The 14,287-nt window shown below is 49.6% G+C and overlaps 1 protein-coding gene across 6 annotated transcripts in view; it reads right to left on the reverse strand.

The window, feature by feature from the left end:
* Window positions 1-14,287, reverse strand: part of SMOC2 (SPARC related modular calcium binding 2) — a 154,060-nt gene that overhangs the window by 92,803 nt on the left and 46,970 nt on the right. For all 6 annotated transcript variants that reach the window (XM_027603678.2, XM_027603677.2, XM_027603675.2 and 3 more), the window contains exons 2-3: window positions 12,869-13,040; window positions 789-895 (exon numbers count right to left, since the gene is read on the reverse strand). In XM_027603678.2, the coding sequence (XP_027459479.1) occupies window positions 789-895; window positions 12,869-13,040 (279 nt within the window). The remainder of the gene's footprint in view (window positions 1-788; window positions 896-12,868; window positions 13,041-14,287) is intronic.

The following is a 14,287-nucleotide window of genomic DNA, read 5'->3' on the forward strand; positions in this document are numbered from 1 at the left end:
GGGGGGGTCAGCACCGCTAGGACACGCGCCTCTCCCCTCGCGGCGTCTGCTCGGCGAGGGACGGGCTGGCCCTGCGCCCTGGGGCGTCAGCGAGCGCGCCACGGTGACCGCGGCCTGGGGCGGCTGCTCAGCTGTGGGGGACGCCTGTCCGTCCGAGCTGCAGCCACACCGCATGTCACCGCTGGGCAGCTGGGCCCCAGGGCGTCCAGGGACACGCTCAGCTGCTCCCCGCGGCACCGCGGCAGACGTGAGGAGAGGGGACGGCATCCCTCCTACTCTGCCCCCACCCCAGGGTGTCCCCGGCATCCCTCCCACCCCCCCGGGGTCTCTCAGGCATCCCTCCCGCCCCCCGGGGTCTCCCCGGGCATCCCTCCCACCCCCCAGGGGTATCCCTGGCATCCCCATCCCCCACCCCGTCTCTCAGGCATCCCTTCGCCCCCAGGGTATCCCCAGCATCCTTCCAGCAGGGGCTCCACCCTCAGAATTAAACTGAGACTGGATCCTCAGAGATGAGCTGGGTGCACAGGGGCTGATCCACCTCACGGAGGGAGCTGTGCCAGACCAGCACACAGTGAGTGACACAGGTGGACAGCATGGCCCCAACAGAGACACCTGCAGCCAGAAAGGCGTGAGTGAATTGGCTCGCACAACTGTCCATGAAAGTCAGCCCTGTCATTCACTCACTTCCAACATGGGCAGTGAGTTGTCCCCCTGGAGCCCCGGGCCCTCCTTCCCACAGCCCCCGCCCCTGCTGCTCAGGTGCAGAAGCTGCAGGGCAAGCTGGTCACCTGGCTGTAGGTGCCGTCATCGTTGCATTCCGGGATGAACACCTGCTGCAACTCCTTGCGGGCCTGCTCCTGGGTGTACTTCCTCTCGGCCACACACCTGGACACATCTGCAGGAAGGAGCCAAGCAGAAGAGCAGAGGTGTCACACAACCGGGAGATGCAGATGCATGAGTCACCGCGGCCGGTGGGGGGCAGGGCGGAGGGTCCCCCGAGGAAGGACCACAGGCCTGCACAGTAAGAAGAGCGGGGTGTTCTCTGCTCTTCATGAGCAGACACTGAGGCTCAGAGATGGCCGCCCTGCTTAATCCCGTAAAGGTGGACTTTGCTGCCCGAAGGCGAAGACGTCCCCCTGTGGTCCAGCCAGCTGCAGACAGGCGTCTGTGGGTCCGAGGAGGTGTGTGAGCACACCAGCTCCAGGACACACTGCGCCAGGTCTAGAAGCCCCGCTAAGACCAGACCCGACACCGAGGCCCTCAGCCGCGAGGTCTGAAGACCGCCTCGGCCAGGAAAGGACAGTGGCCCTCCCGTCTGTCATGCTGCCCCAGGGTCTCAAAGCCATACTGAGGTCCTGCCCCCCCAAAGCTGCAAGGGGAAAATCTGACAGTAAGTCAGATAAAAAGTCAAACATCCTTATAGCCCTCCCTCCACTCTGTCCCATATTTTCAGGCTTTTGTGTTAACATCACTATAACATAATTCAATAAAAAGTGCCACATTCCTCCTGCTCCTCAAGGAGTGATCACCTGGGTCCCAATAAGTTCACAGAAAAGGGAGAGCCTAAACACATTGGAGTGTGTCTACTCTCTCTCTGGACTCCGGGAGTTTGGAGACAGACCCTCAAACCAAACACAGAGACGTGTGTGCGCGAGGGACTCGCCAGCCTCGGAGTGAGTCCCCTCTGTCATCCCCACAGCCTGCAGCAGCCTGTGTCGAACCTCTGGGACCAGAAGGTGTCATAATTCCTGCTGAGAGCACCCTTTGTCCAGTGACGGCGCCGAGGTGTGAGCCCCCAGCACACCGGCACAGAGGATGTAGCAGAGCACACCCACATGCGTCGTCCACGGCCACGCGCCCCAGGACGCCTCCACAAGCTCATGTTCCCTTCCTCGGCTGCCATACGATGTCTCTCATCGGAGCTTTCAGACTTGAAAAGAATAGCTTTCCCAGTTTTTCTAAAGTGTTTCCAGATTTAAATAACAAGTTGTCGAGATCTTAAAGGCCCTCTGGACGCTGAGAGATACTTCTTCAAACGTGTCCACTGGCCAAGATCTTTAGATGGTGACTTTTGATTGCCTGGTAGTTGAAACTGCTGGGTCGGACAGCATGCTATCTGGGCACCCACTCCAGGGACCTGGGCCACAGCCACAGCTCCAGCGGCATCCGTGTGCTGAATATAGACTCTGCCGCTGAACAGACTCGTCCTGGGCTTCGGTGGGACCCTGGGTTGCAGGCTGTTCCGCACACTGCAGAAAACAGCCTTTCATCCAGGCGCAGTGCTCAGGCCCTCATCTACGGTTTGGCCTGGACAGCCAGCACTTGGCAACATGTGGTTTTAGTGCACTCTGTGTTTTAGCTGAGGACAAATCACTGCTTTGCTAGACTTCTGTCATTTTTTTAGTATAGCCTGTGGTTTGACTGTCTAAAAGGAAAAGTGATATGACTTCCAGCTTGCAAGGTCTCTACCAGGGTACAGATGGAATTACAAATCACTTCTAATATTTGAGCTATCATGGAACATGCCAAAATAGCATAAATTTTCCAAACAACTCGTGGACCTTGTTCCTGGCTTGGATGTCTTCCTTCAAAGACTCTCCACTTACTTCTGATCAGCTAGTCCTCAAACAGGCAGCTCTCATCTCTGATGCAAGATTAAATTCTGTTTTTGTCCGGCACGTTACTCACAGGAGGCAAAGCCTGCGGCACTAAACTGTGGGGCCTGTGTCAGCCGTCCCTCGAAAATCAAGGTGCCGTCTGCCTCCACCTCCTGCCTGTGCTCCTGACTCTAGATATTCTAAATCAGGGTCTTTACCATTGAGAAGGGTCAGCAGCCCACCAGAGCAATTCTACTGAAATATGCAAAAACACCAGGAATTTCACTCAAAATTAGTAATATCTCCCATTCTCTTTAGTTTGTTACTTGCTATATTGCAGTCAGAACACTCCACACGAGATCTACCGTTTTATCAAGCGGTTCACTGTAGGTGCCGTGCCCCGTAGTGATCCTGGGTGGTTGACACTCTCCCCTGCATCCTTAACGTCACTTTAAACACTTACACGGCTAACATATACCCACTCGGGCTAAATCAAATGCCCCTCTTTACAGAAATCTCGGTAGTAAGCACAGCGAAATGAGAGGCAAGACTGGATGTTTTTCTGGGTGGTGACTCGGTCTGGAATGGTTACCACATGGTTCTGACTTTGAGCCTGGTGCTGTGTGCTGAGCTCCAGGCTGTGCTCGCTGCTGCGTGCTCGCGGCCCAGCGCAGGCCCAGCACGGACGGGGCCGGCCTCAGAATGGGAGAGCTGGACGAGCAGAGGCTACCAGACAAAGGAGACACACTCTCCTGGGGCGGTGGCCACAGAAATGCTGGTCCTATGCGTGACATGCCTTTTATTTGTATTGGCATCCAGTGAAGGCAGACACTGTGTTTCAAAGGTTGTAATATTTTACCCACCCAAAATTTTGAAGGCCAGACTGTGAGAAAAATTAAGGATTCTGTGCTGCAAATCTCTGCATAAAGAGAACATTCTTTCTCTCCCTAATATAGGTGGCTGTGCTGTGATAAAAGGCCAGCAGAATGGGCAAGGTGACCCATCCACCCTCCGCCTCCGGGCAGTGAGGACAGCAGGGCCGTACGTCCACCAGAGCCATCCCTTGACTGTAGCACTCCAGGGCTAGAGGGGAAAGGAACAGTGCTTCCTTTTTAAATGACTATTATCAGCTTAAATGCAGAGGGACAGAAACAAATTAAAATAGGAAAACCTTTAGTCCATGATTGGGCTTGCCAAGTCATACAGGAAAAAAATTAGATACCATGCAAACTCTTGCAAGAATATATTATTCAGACAGGTTTTATAACATTTATACAGGAAACGACTGATGACAACCATCTGTACGGTAACTGACAACCATGAGCATCCAGGCATCGAAACAGACCCCTGCAAAACTGTCAGCAACTCTCCTTTAACCAAGTGAGTGCAACCTTCCCAGGACAGACAGGCCAACACTGTGCTGAGATTCTCCTGGCTCTGCTGATGAACTAACACGCTGAGAACGTAGGTATTGCTAAAGCAGAGGGAAGATTTTTTTTCACATAACATTCCAAAAAGTTCTGTTGTGTTTCTGATTGCAGCTTGAACGTGAAAGTGATGGTACTACCTCTTGTCGTGTCAACTTTAGTCCATAGGAAGGACATTTCTAACACCATACTTATTAGAACACCATAAAGGAGTTAAGGCAAACATGATTTGTGTAGGGTTTCAGCAAGAGACAAACACAGATATGATTAAAAAGTCCTTGAACACCACCTTATGTCACGGCTATCTCAGAAAGCCCGCTGTGGGCAGGAAGAGGTGTAGCTTAGACGCGGCAGGTAGCACTGACAAGGACCCAGCCTAAAGACCGGACAGAAGAGTCACTACACACAGGTGCACATGGAGTGCACGCACACACAGATACACACATGCACGCATGCGCGCACACACATGCATGCACGCGCACAAACACGTGTGCACACATAAGATACACATGTGCGCGTGCTTACATGCACACATGTGCACACATACACAGAGATACACATGTACACAGCTACATGCACACATGTGCACACGTACACGCAGATACACATGCACACGCACATATAAGATACATGTGCACAGGGATACGCGTGTGTGCACACACATGTATGCACACAGGTACCCGTGTACATACATACACACATGTGCACATGGAGATATACATGCACAGATGCACACACAGATGTGTGCACATATACACACACAAAGGGATATTCATGCACACACACACGCCTATATCCTGCATAGACTACTTTTACGGAAATATCTGTTTTAATGAAGAAAATAACAGCAGGCTAACAATTGATTTATAGTAACCAAAACACACCCTGATACCGATGCTTTCTGTGGGTTCACAAAGTTCCTGGTGAAGCCATGGGAGACACCCAGGTTGCTCCGGCTTCCCAAAGATAATGCCACCAGAAGCCTAAGAGAATGGCAGGCGAGGGAGCTTCCCAGCCTGTTTCTTGACTCTCCACACGTAAATCAAGACTTGTTAGGAGAAATTCTTTGTGTTCACCTGTTTTAGAGATGAGAAGGCTGGTGCAGACCCTGGTCAGTTGGTGAAAGAAACTGGCAGGTGCCCCGGTTCAGCACCCCTCACACGGGTCTGTGATTCTCGCACTGGAGTGGGCTGCAGAGCGCTGGGAAGCCTGCAGGTGCAGGCGCTGGCGCCTCCCCTCCCTGACCCCAACCCAGCAGTGCTGGGCTCTGAGCACCCAGTGGAGAACCAGGAGAGAGGAGAGGAGAAACGAGGAGGCAGAGGCTGCAGGGCACTTACTGCTGCTGGGCATACACCACATTTTTAATAAAATTAATGTAAAAACAGAGGACATTTAGAGACGGCAACACCCAACCCAATGAGGGGTGACACACAGAAACCCCACTCGAAAGCCTGGCTGATTTCAGGGACGACACATGTTCAGCCTTCTACACTAGTGATCATGGTTTATCTGGAGAAAACCACGTATGTGTCACTCAGGGCTCTCGAAGGGAAAGAACAAGACGCTGAAACTCATCCAACCTAGCAGTTATTATGAATAAGAACCACTCATCTGTCCCCGTTGTTAGGACACAATCTGCCTCCAAGCTGACACTGCGTGTCCTGGCCCAAGCGCTGTGGGCTCGCCAGGGGCTCACCACGTGTTCACCGTAGCTCACTGAGGGCCCGCCGGGGACTCGCCGTGCGCGCGCCGCGTGCTCACCACAGCCAGGGGACCACTTGGGGGGTGGGGGCTTGTGTGGCTCACGGAGACTGCAGCCTTGCTCAGGTGGTCACAACAGGGACCACGAGACACTGGCAGGAAACTCGGGGAGGGAAATCAGGAGCATTTTGTCACGATGCTCCCGGGAATCCCCAAGACGGCTGTTTCTGACAGATATCCGTGATCACTTTGTTTCCAGAAATCTCAAAGTAGTTCCAATGCCTCCTGGCATTTAACTGTTCTCCTTCTTCCTTTTTTTTTGGGGGGGGCGGGTTTTATTCAATGCCAGAAATTTTGTTGAAAAGAAAGACAGCTTCAATGGTCTCAGATCAAAAGAAAAGTACTAATGTGTTTGCTAAGTTCTGAAAACACAAACTCCACAGATTTCTAAGAAAAATCTATCAGCGTAAACCACTGCATTTCTATTCAAGGTCAATAGTTAGATCATAACATCCAATTCATAAAATATTTTTATCTAACTTAATTAACTATGGACTAAAATATTTTAATGGTTGTTTTCAAACTAGTATATTCAAAATAGACAGGCCTAGGGCGCCTGGGTGGCTCAGTTGGTTGAGCGACTGCCTTCGGCTCAGGTCATGCTCCTGGAGCCCCGGGATCGAGTCCCGCATCGGGCTCCCTGCTCGGCAGGGAGTCTGCTTCTTCCTCTGACCCTCCCCCCTCCCATGCTTTCTCTCTCATTTTCTCTCACATAAATAAAGTCTTAAAAAAAAACAGACAGGCCTATAGGACTGTCACCCTCCACCCACAGACCATGAAAATGCCCTCAAAATATGCAGTTTCCCATTTGTCAAATTGACACTGCTGTGCACTAGCTTATTCCAACATCAGGAATAATTTACAGGAAAAATCCAGATGTTTATCGGTATCACGTGAAGTGCTGTAAGGGGACATTCAGTCCTGTGCTCCCTCCTTCCCACTCAGGGAAGCAAGCTTTCGACCTGGCTGTGTCATCGAATCTGCCGTATTTGTGCCCATAGAGGACAGAGGAGGGTCACAGCCTGATCTGCCCTGCGGCCGCAGGATCCCTGTCTCTGGGCCCCATCTGCAACCCGGCTCACTTTACCTCCTCCCATCCCCAGGAACCACTTCCTCCCCATTGGCACCTGGACAGGCTCGGGGTGTTGCCTGCTGGATGTCGGGACATGGTTGGTAAGCGGCTAGCAAAATATGCCAGCCAATGCAAAGGAGCCCATCCTCGGAAGAGGCCCAGCTCCTTCCATGAGCCAGGATCCAGGCAGAAGGTGCTTGTGCAGGAAACGTCAGATTGTGGACTGGAAGCCCGTTTTCAGGGCGCCTCCCGTGTGGCACAAATTCATGTCACTCGCAAGATGAGGGCTGTAAGGGGAGGCTTCAGAGCCCCTGCCCTGTGCCCTGAATCCACCACAGCCGAGGTGCACGATGCCCTGATGCTTTATTTTGTTTATTATGTAGGCTCTGCACCCAGCACAGAACCCAAAGCAGGGCTCGATCTCACGACCCTGAGATCCAGAACTGAGCTGAGCTCAAGAGTCAGACGCTTAGCCAACTGAGCCACCCAGGCGCCCCACCCAGTTATTTTTAAAATAAACATGTGGCTAACAATGTCCCTCTAAAGTAACTTTACTATTTGCTACCCTTGTTCGCTGAAGCACCAAGTAAACATGATTTTTGAAATCTATGGGCATCTGTACATTCTTTTTATTTTTACCCTTTTGATTTAATTGAACTAGCTTTTGTGAGGTGAGTTTTAGTTCTACCCACTTCCCTTCACACATTTTCTGTGTCACAAATTTATGGGACGACATTTGTTCAGTGAGCTGAATGAGAATCCCAACCAGGAGAATTAGCCAGAGCAAGTAGGCTGGGTCCAAACACAAAGGAGCAAACAAGGACGTTATCAAGAAGCAATCCAGCGTGGACCCCACAGCGGGCACAGCCAAGCTCTGAGTCGGGTTTCCACCCAGAGAGGACGGAGTCCTCTGGCCTTGGTCTACCTGACCCAGCATGGTGCCCACAGTGCGAGCGCTAATGCAGAGGCCTCACCTGGCACTTCCTCATGGCCTTCCAAGACAACAGCTCATTGCAGTTGTCTAAAGGAACATAGCGGAGAAAGGAACATTAACTCAAATGTTACCACCACCTCCACAGCACGTTGCCACAAGCGATGCCAGCCTGGGTGATTGCTTCTAGAACCTTCTCTGAAGACTAGAACATCGGATATTTGAATTTATTCTTAAATCACTTCTCTAGCCTCAGCACAGATAACTGAGGTGCAAAACTGCACTCAAGGCATCCGAATTTTTCTCAGATTGATGTGTTTAGAATAAGGACACACAAACTAGACACAGAATAGAAAGGAAGAGAAGTCCTTACATGGAAGCTTCTTCTTGGATGCCACTTTGAAGCCGTGATCCTGCTGCTTCCATGCTGAGGCCCACTGAAAATCATTTCTTTAAATTCCAGGATAGTTAACAGGCAGTTACAGGCGGACAATCTAATGATTCACCAATTCTGCACATTACTCAGTGCTCATCAGGGTAAGTCACCCTAATCCTCATCCACTATTGCCCCCACCCCCCTCTGGTCACCAGCAGTGTGTTCTCTGGAGTTACGAGTCTGCTTCTTGGTTTGACTTTCTCATTTTTTACTTTGCTCATTTGTCTAATTTCTTAAATTCCACACATGAGTGAGATCATGTGGTATTTGTCTTTCTCTGACTGACTTACATCGCTTAGCATAATACCTTCTACATCCATCCATGTCATTGCAAATGACAAGATTTCATTCATTTTTATGTCTGAGTAATATTCCATTCCAATATATATATTAATATATATCACTTCTTTATCCATTCATCAGTCAATGGACACTTGGGCTGCTTCCATAATTTGACTATTGTGGACATTGCTGTTATAAACATCGGGGTGCATGTATCCCTTCAAATTAGTGTTTTTGTATTTTTTGGGTAAATACCTAGTACTGTAATTGCTAGATCATAGGGTAGTTCTATTTTTAACTTTTTGAGGAATCTCCATACTGTTTTCCAGAGTGGATGCACCAGCTTGCATTCCCCACCAACAGTGCAAGAGGGTTTCCCTTTTTTCGCATCCTTGGCAACACCTCTCATTTCGTGTGTTGTTAATTTTAGCCATTCTGACCAGCATGAGATGATATCTCCTTGTGGTTTTGATTTGTATTTAGCTGATGATCACTCATGTTTAGCATCTGTTCATGTGTCTATTGGCCATCTGGATGTCTTTTTTGGAGAAATATCTGCTCATGTCTTCTGTCCATTTTTAATTGGGTTATTTGGGGGTTTGGGTATTGAGTTGTAGAAGTTCTTTACATATTTGGATACTAATCCCTTATTGGATATGTCATTTGCAAATATCTTCTCCCATTCAGTAGGTTGCCTTTTAGTTTTATTGATTGTTTCCTTCACTGTATAGGGAAGCTTTTTACTTTGATGAAATCCTAGTAGTTTATTTTTGCTTTTGTTTCCCTTGCCTCAGGAGACATATCCAGAAAAATACAAATCATTTTAATCCCCAGACAACTGTCCAGGCACACTGTCCTTCTTAGTAAAATGTGTGAGAACTCCAAGAGTGGTCTGTGTTGAAAAGCAAAGTAGAACAAATCAGGAATGGTGGTTTCTGATGAGAGAAGTCCTTCGGTTTAAATATTGCTTCTTCAAAGAATATTTCATCTCCAGATATCTGGGCTAACTCAGTCTTTGTTGAGGACACAGTAAACAAATTTCTAGTGTTAGGGGGTGCAGTTTTGGAGGCTTTGGGGGACCTGTTTTCATGGCCCCCATGATGGAGCTGCCCTCTGGGCCCAGGGGACCTCTTGTGTCACTTTGTCTCATGAGGTGCAAGCTGTCTGGTCACTGCAGGTTCCTGAAACCCAAGTGAGAGATCGTCAGAGGAGAGCCAGGTGGTGGGAACATCTGGGGTTCTGGAGAGTCTCACACGGGCCATTTTAGAGCATGGAGGAGGCCATCCACAGTCTAGATGATGTCATCGTGAACTGAAGGTTCTTACAGAGTCCCTGAGTGCCTAGGAACTAGAAGTCAATCAAAGGCAGGGAGAGAGCCTGGAGGTCATGTAACAGGTGAAGTCCACTCATGCTCAACCAGGGAGCCATTCATAACAAGGAACGTTAGTTTACCAAATGTACTACTGCAGGCATACCTCATTTCCCTTTATCAGGCAGATACTCTGCCAACCGAAGGCTAGTGGCAAACCAGCATCCGGAAGTCAGCCAGCACCATGTTTCCAACAGCATTTGTTCACTTCCTGTCTCTGAGTCACATTTCCGTGCTTCTCACAATATTTCAAAACTTTTCATTATTATTGTATTTGTTTGGTGATCTGTGCTCAGTGATTACAAATTACTGAAAGCTCAGATAAGGGTTGTCATTTTTTAGCAATATTTTGTAAGTAAGGTATGCATGTTGTTTACTTAGACAAAATGCTTTTACACACTTAGTAGACTGCAGGACAGTATAGACAGACCTCATGTGTGCACTGGGATATACTAAAACTTTGATTGGCCTCGTTTTATTGGGATACTCACTGCGCTGCAGTGGTGGGGAGTCCAGCCCACCATGTCTCTGAGGCGCGCCCACGCTGAGTAACTTCAGAATCTATTGGAAAATCTCAGGCTGGTGCTAAGCAATGATTTAACTTTAGAATCACACAGAATAAAGCTGCCTCAAGAGTATCGATTGTTTGCTTGAGTGAACGAAGATTTCGTGTGTGTCTGTATCTCCATCAGGTGTATCTGAGGTTTTTCACTCAAGTTTTCTCCCAAGGAATCAGAAACAGCATACAGTTTACGGAAACCTAACGGCCGCCGAGACAACAGGTACAAGGACAAAATAGGGTTCAGAACGCTGGAGACCCAGGTGGATGGGATTTGATAAATTACGTTCTGTTTTCTACAAGTGGGAATGGATATTTAAGGAGAAAAAAATCATTTTTCATTTACAAAAATCTTGTTTTAAAGGTATGTTCTGCTTTCTTCCATCCCACAAAGAAAGGCAGAGCGAACCTGGCTACACCAAGAATCCAGCTTTTGCTGCCTCTACATGTGACCGTTCAAGATAGTTTCTATTGTGGATGGTATATACAAGTGTATATAATTCAGTGAAATAATTTCAAAGGCTACTAATTTGAATTATCTCAACTTTTATTGAATTTTCCTATAGAAGGATATTTCATATCTGTGTTTAGCATTTTAAAAACTACTTTTCCCTACAAAAGTATAATTTAATTTGTGAATCGTATGGGTTTTGTTGAACAAAAATTACAGCTCTTTACTTTGAATGCACTGTTTTCTGCTTGGGCCAGAGTTGGAAAAAGTGCCTTCCTGTGCGCCCAGTGGGCTGCGGCGTCAGATCCCTGGTGTCTCTGGACTCTGGTATGACACCCCACTGCAGCGCCTCCATTTCAAGTATGAATCAAATACTTTGTTCACTGCATTTTCATAAACTCAGTAACTTACTGAAACTGAATTAAAACCACGCTTCCCGTCTGGTAACAGCTGCTTCCTTCACCTCGGGCATCCCTCTGGGAGCAGGTCCAGGAGGACTCTCGTCGCGGCCGACCCCTGGGGGAGCCCAGAGCCTGCGCACCCGGGCGAAGGCACAGTGCAGCCATGAAGGAGCTGGGTGGCGTGGTATGGCGAGGGACGCGGTCTCAGCACAAGTCAGCTTACATCTGTCCCTCTTCTGCCTCAACTTCCTATGGCTTCCCATTTCCCGCTAAGGAAGAACTCCAACACCTGATACTCCAGGTCTCCATAGTGAGATCAACCCCTTGTCTCCCACCCCTCCTGGTGTCTCTTCTCGGCCTCAGCGCTGAGGTCATGGCCCCCTTAACGAAAAGGAGGAAACTCTCCTTCTGTGTGATTCCCACTCGGGGAGCTGCATCTGACCACAGGATATGAAAGGGACTCGGTGTGCAGTGCTCTGCTGTCCCCTCACAGAGAGGACCTTCCCACCATCCCCCAGCCGGAGGGCATCCCACTCGCATCAGCTCATGTTCGGGCCTCTCTGTGGCCTTTAAATGCTAAGGGTCTAAAATACCTAGACTCTGAACCAACCACAATGGTGGAAAGAAAGCCTTCATGAATGTGTGACCATCGGTTATGGGCAACACACAGGTACCCACGTGTGGTGCCTGTGGACATGGACCTGTCCCGGGCGAGCCCACAGCCCCAGCATGGGTGCAGGTGCTGGTCGCTGTGGGGAGCCTGGGTCTGCCGGCAGAGCTCCCCCGGAGGGTCAGCAGGAGCAGGCAAGGTGCCGACTCAGTCACGTGCAGAAGGGACTCAAACATGTTCACCTTGGATATACACCTTGGATATATCGTATTATGAAGGAAGGAAGAGCAGTTTATTCAGAACGTGGCCAATTTGGAGCCGAGACACGGACCCCTGTGGCCGACAGTTTCGCCTTGCTGCAGGATTGCTGGGCCAACAGCGAGACAGAGAGGAACCTCCTCTCAAAGGCGATTTTACTTTGTGTGGTTTTTCTCTTAAGATAACAGGAAAAAGAAGGTAAATCTCTTTCTGAACACAACTGTTCATGCTTGAAACATCAGCGTGCTTTGTTGAGTCAAACCCTTCATTAACATAGGAAGTATTTCAATGTTTTGCTCTAAGCATGTTAGTTAAATCTAAATCTGATTCTTAAATCAGGATCATCAGAAATTACATGTGTAAAATCAATGGGAAGGAAAATCACTGACAGTCGGTGCAGGTGCTGTGTGCACGTCCCATTTGCAGAGAAACAAGACGGGGTGGAAGGAAGCGGTACTGACTCTGGTGAGAATCCTTTCTGAAGACTCAGATAAACATATGTCCTGATAAAATATCCCAAGGAAAGAGCATTAAACAACTTTAAAAGATGCCTCTGCTCCTGAGACTCATAGAAATTACTCTTCTTCCTTATACATTCTGAAAAAAAAAAAACCCACAAACCTAAAACCCTTGAGCTTTTACATAAAAAAATTAGCAAAGATGAAAATAACATACGTGGCCTTCCATGTTAACGGCTGATGGCACCCAGCTTACCTCTGCAGTTTCCTCGATAAGCAATTTCTAGCTGAGGGTCTTTGCATTTGGCGCGCTGGAACTCGCAGCGAGACAGGAAGGTCCTGCCATCCGACGCGCAGAGGGGCTTCTGCGAAGAGCCCCCACAATCCAAGCTGCAGTCCTTGTCTTTATCTTGATCGACTCGCAAAAACTTGGGGGAGAAAAAAAAAAGAAGCCAGACAAATGTAAAGAGGCGTCCTGCAGAGCCGCAGAAAACAGAAGTCTGCCCGAGGCCACGGCGGGAATCCCTGAAGAATCTGAGCCCTGGGCAGTTGGGGATCTCGAGAACCGATCCTCTCCAAGCCAGCTACACTAAGTGGTGCATAAAACTGTCAATATCTGCAGTGGGATGTGCAGGAATTCTGTTTGACCGTCAATATTTGCCCTTCCGTTTGTAAATTCGCTTGCGAGCCCCCTCCTGTATACTCTGTGATTACTGCCACCCTGGAAGTTACTCCAGAGAGTCAGGAGTCCACGGAGAGGACTGGGGGCGGGCTAACCCCTTCTTACGTCCTTGCTTGAACTAGCTTACCGTCTTCTCAATCAACACCCGGGCCCCGGGGTGGCTGCTGATTTCCGTGACATGCCTAGCAGCACTGCACTCGTGCATGCGTCACCCCAGCACCAAGTGGACCCAGAAGTCAGGGGCCTGCCCTCACCCAGCACTGCAGGTGCATGCGAGCACAGGGCCACGTGAAGGAGCCCCTGAGATGGCCCAGCAGCCCCTCCACGGCTGCCCGCGCTCCCCCTTGCCTGCTCCAGGGTCCCCATCCTTGCCTTGGTTCCTCCTGATGCCCTGACACCTCACCGCAGAACCAGCTGTGTCTTCCAGGGGCCTGTCTGCCCGCACCCCTGCCCTTGGTGGACAATTCCACTCTGACCTGTGCAGTCCGCAGTCACACCAGCGGAGCAGTGAGCATGAAGGCGGGTCTCAGAAGATACTTGGAAAGGCTTTGTACTACAGGATAAATGGGATCTCCACGCACCTTTGGTCACCGATGGATGTATCCCCTGCCCCGAGTTGTTTTCTCTGATTTATGGAGCATGAGCAATTCATTAACGGAAAGAAAGGAGAGAAAAAGTAGGAAACTGAGAGCTGTGATTATTTTTTTTTAAGATTTTACTTATTTGTAAGAGCGCACAAGCAGGATGAACGTTAGACAGAGGCAGAGAAAGAAGCAGACTCCCCGCGGAGCAGGGAGCCCGACGCGAGACTCGATCCCACGACCCTGGGATCATGACCTGAGCCGAAGGCAGACGCCTCACCGACGGAGCCCCCCAGCGCCCGAAGACTGTGGCCCTGGCCGAGTGCTGCACGGCGGTGTCTGGCCCTCTGAGTACTGTGTGTATTGAGCAGGTTTATTTGGCACGTTAGTCTCAGTAATATTTACGGAGGTG

Source organism: Zalophus californianus, chromosome 7 (assembly GCF_009762305.2).
Source record: "Zalophus californianus isolate mZalCal1 chromosome 7, mZalCal1.pri.v2, whole genome shotgun sequence".
NCBI classification, from domain to species: Eukaryota; Metazoa; Chordata; class Mammalia; order Carnivora; family Otariidae; genus Zalophus; species Zalophus californianus.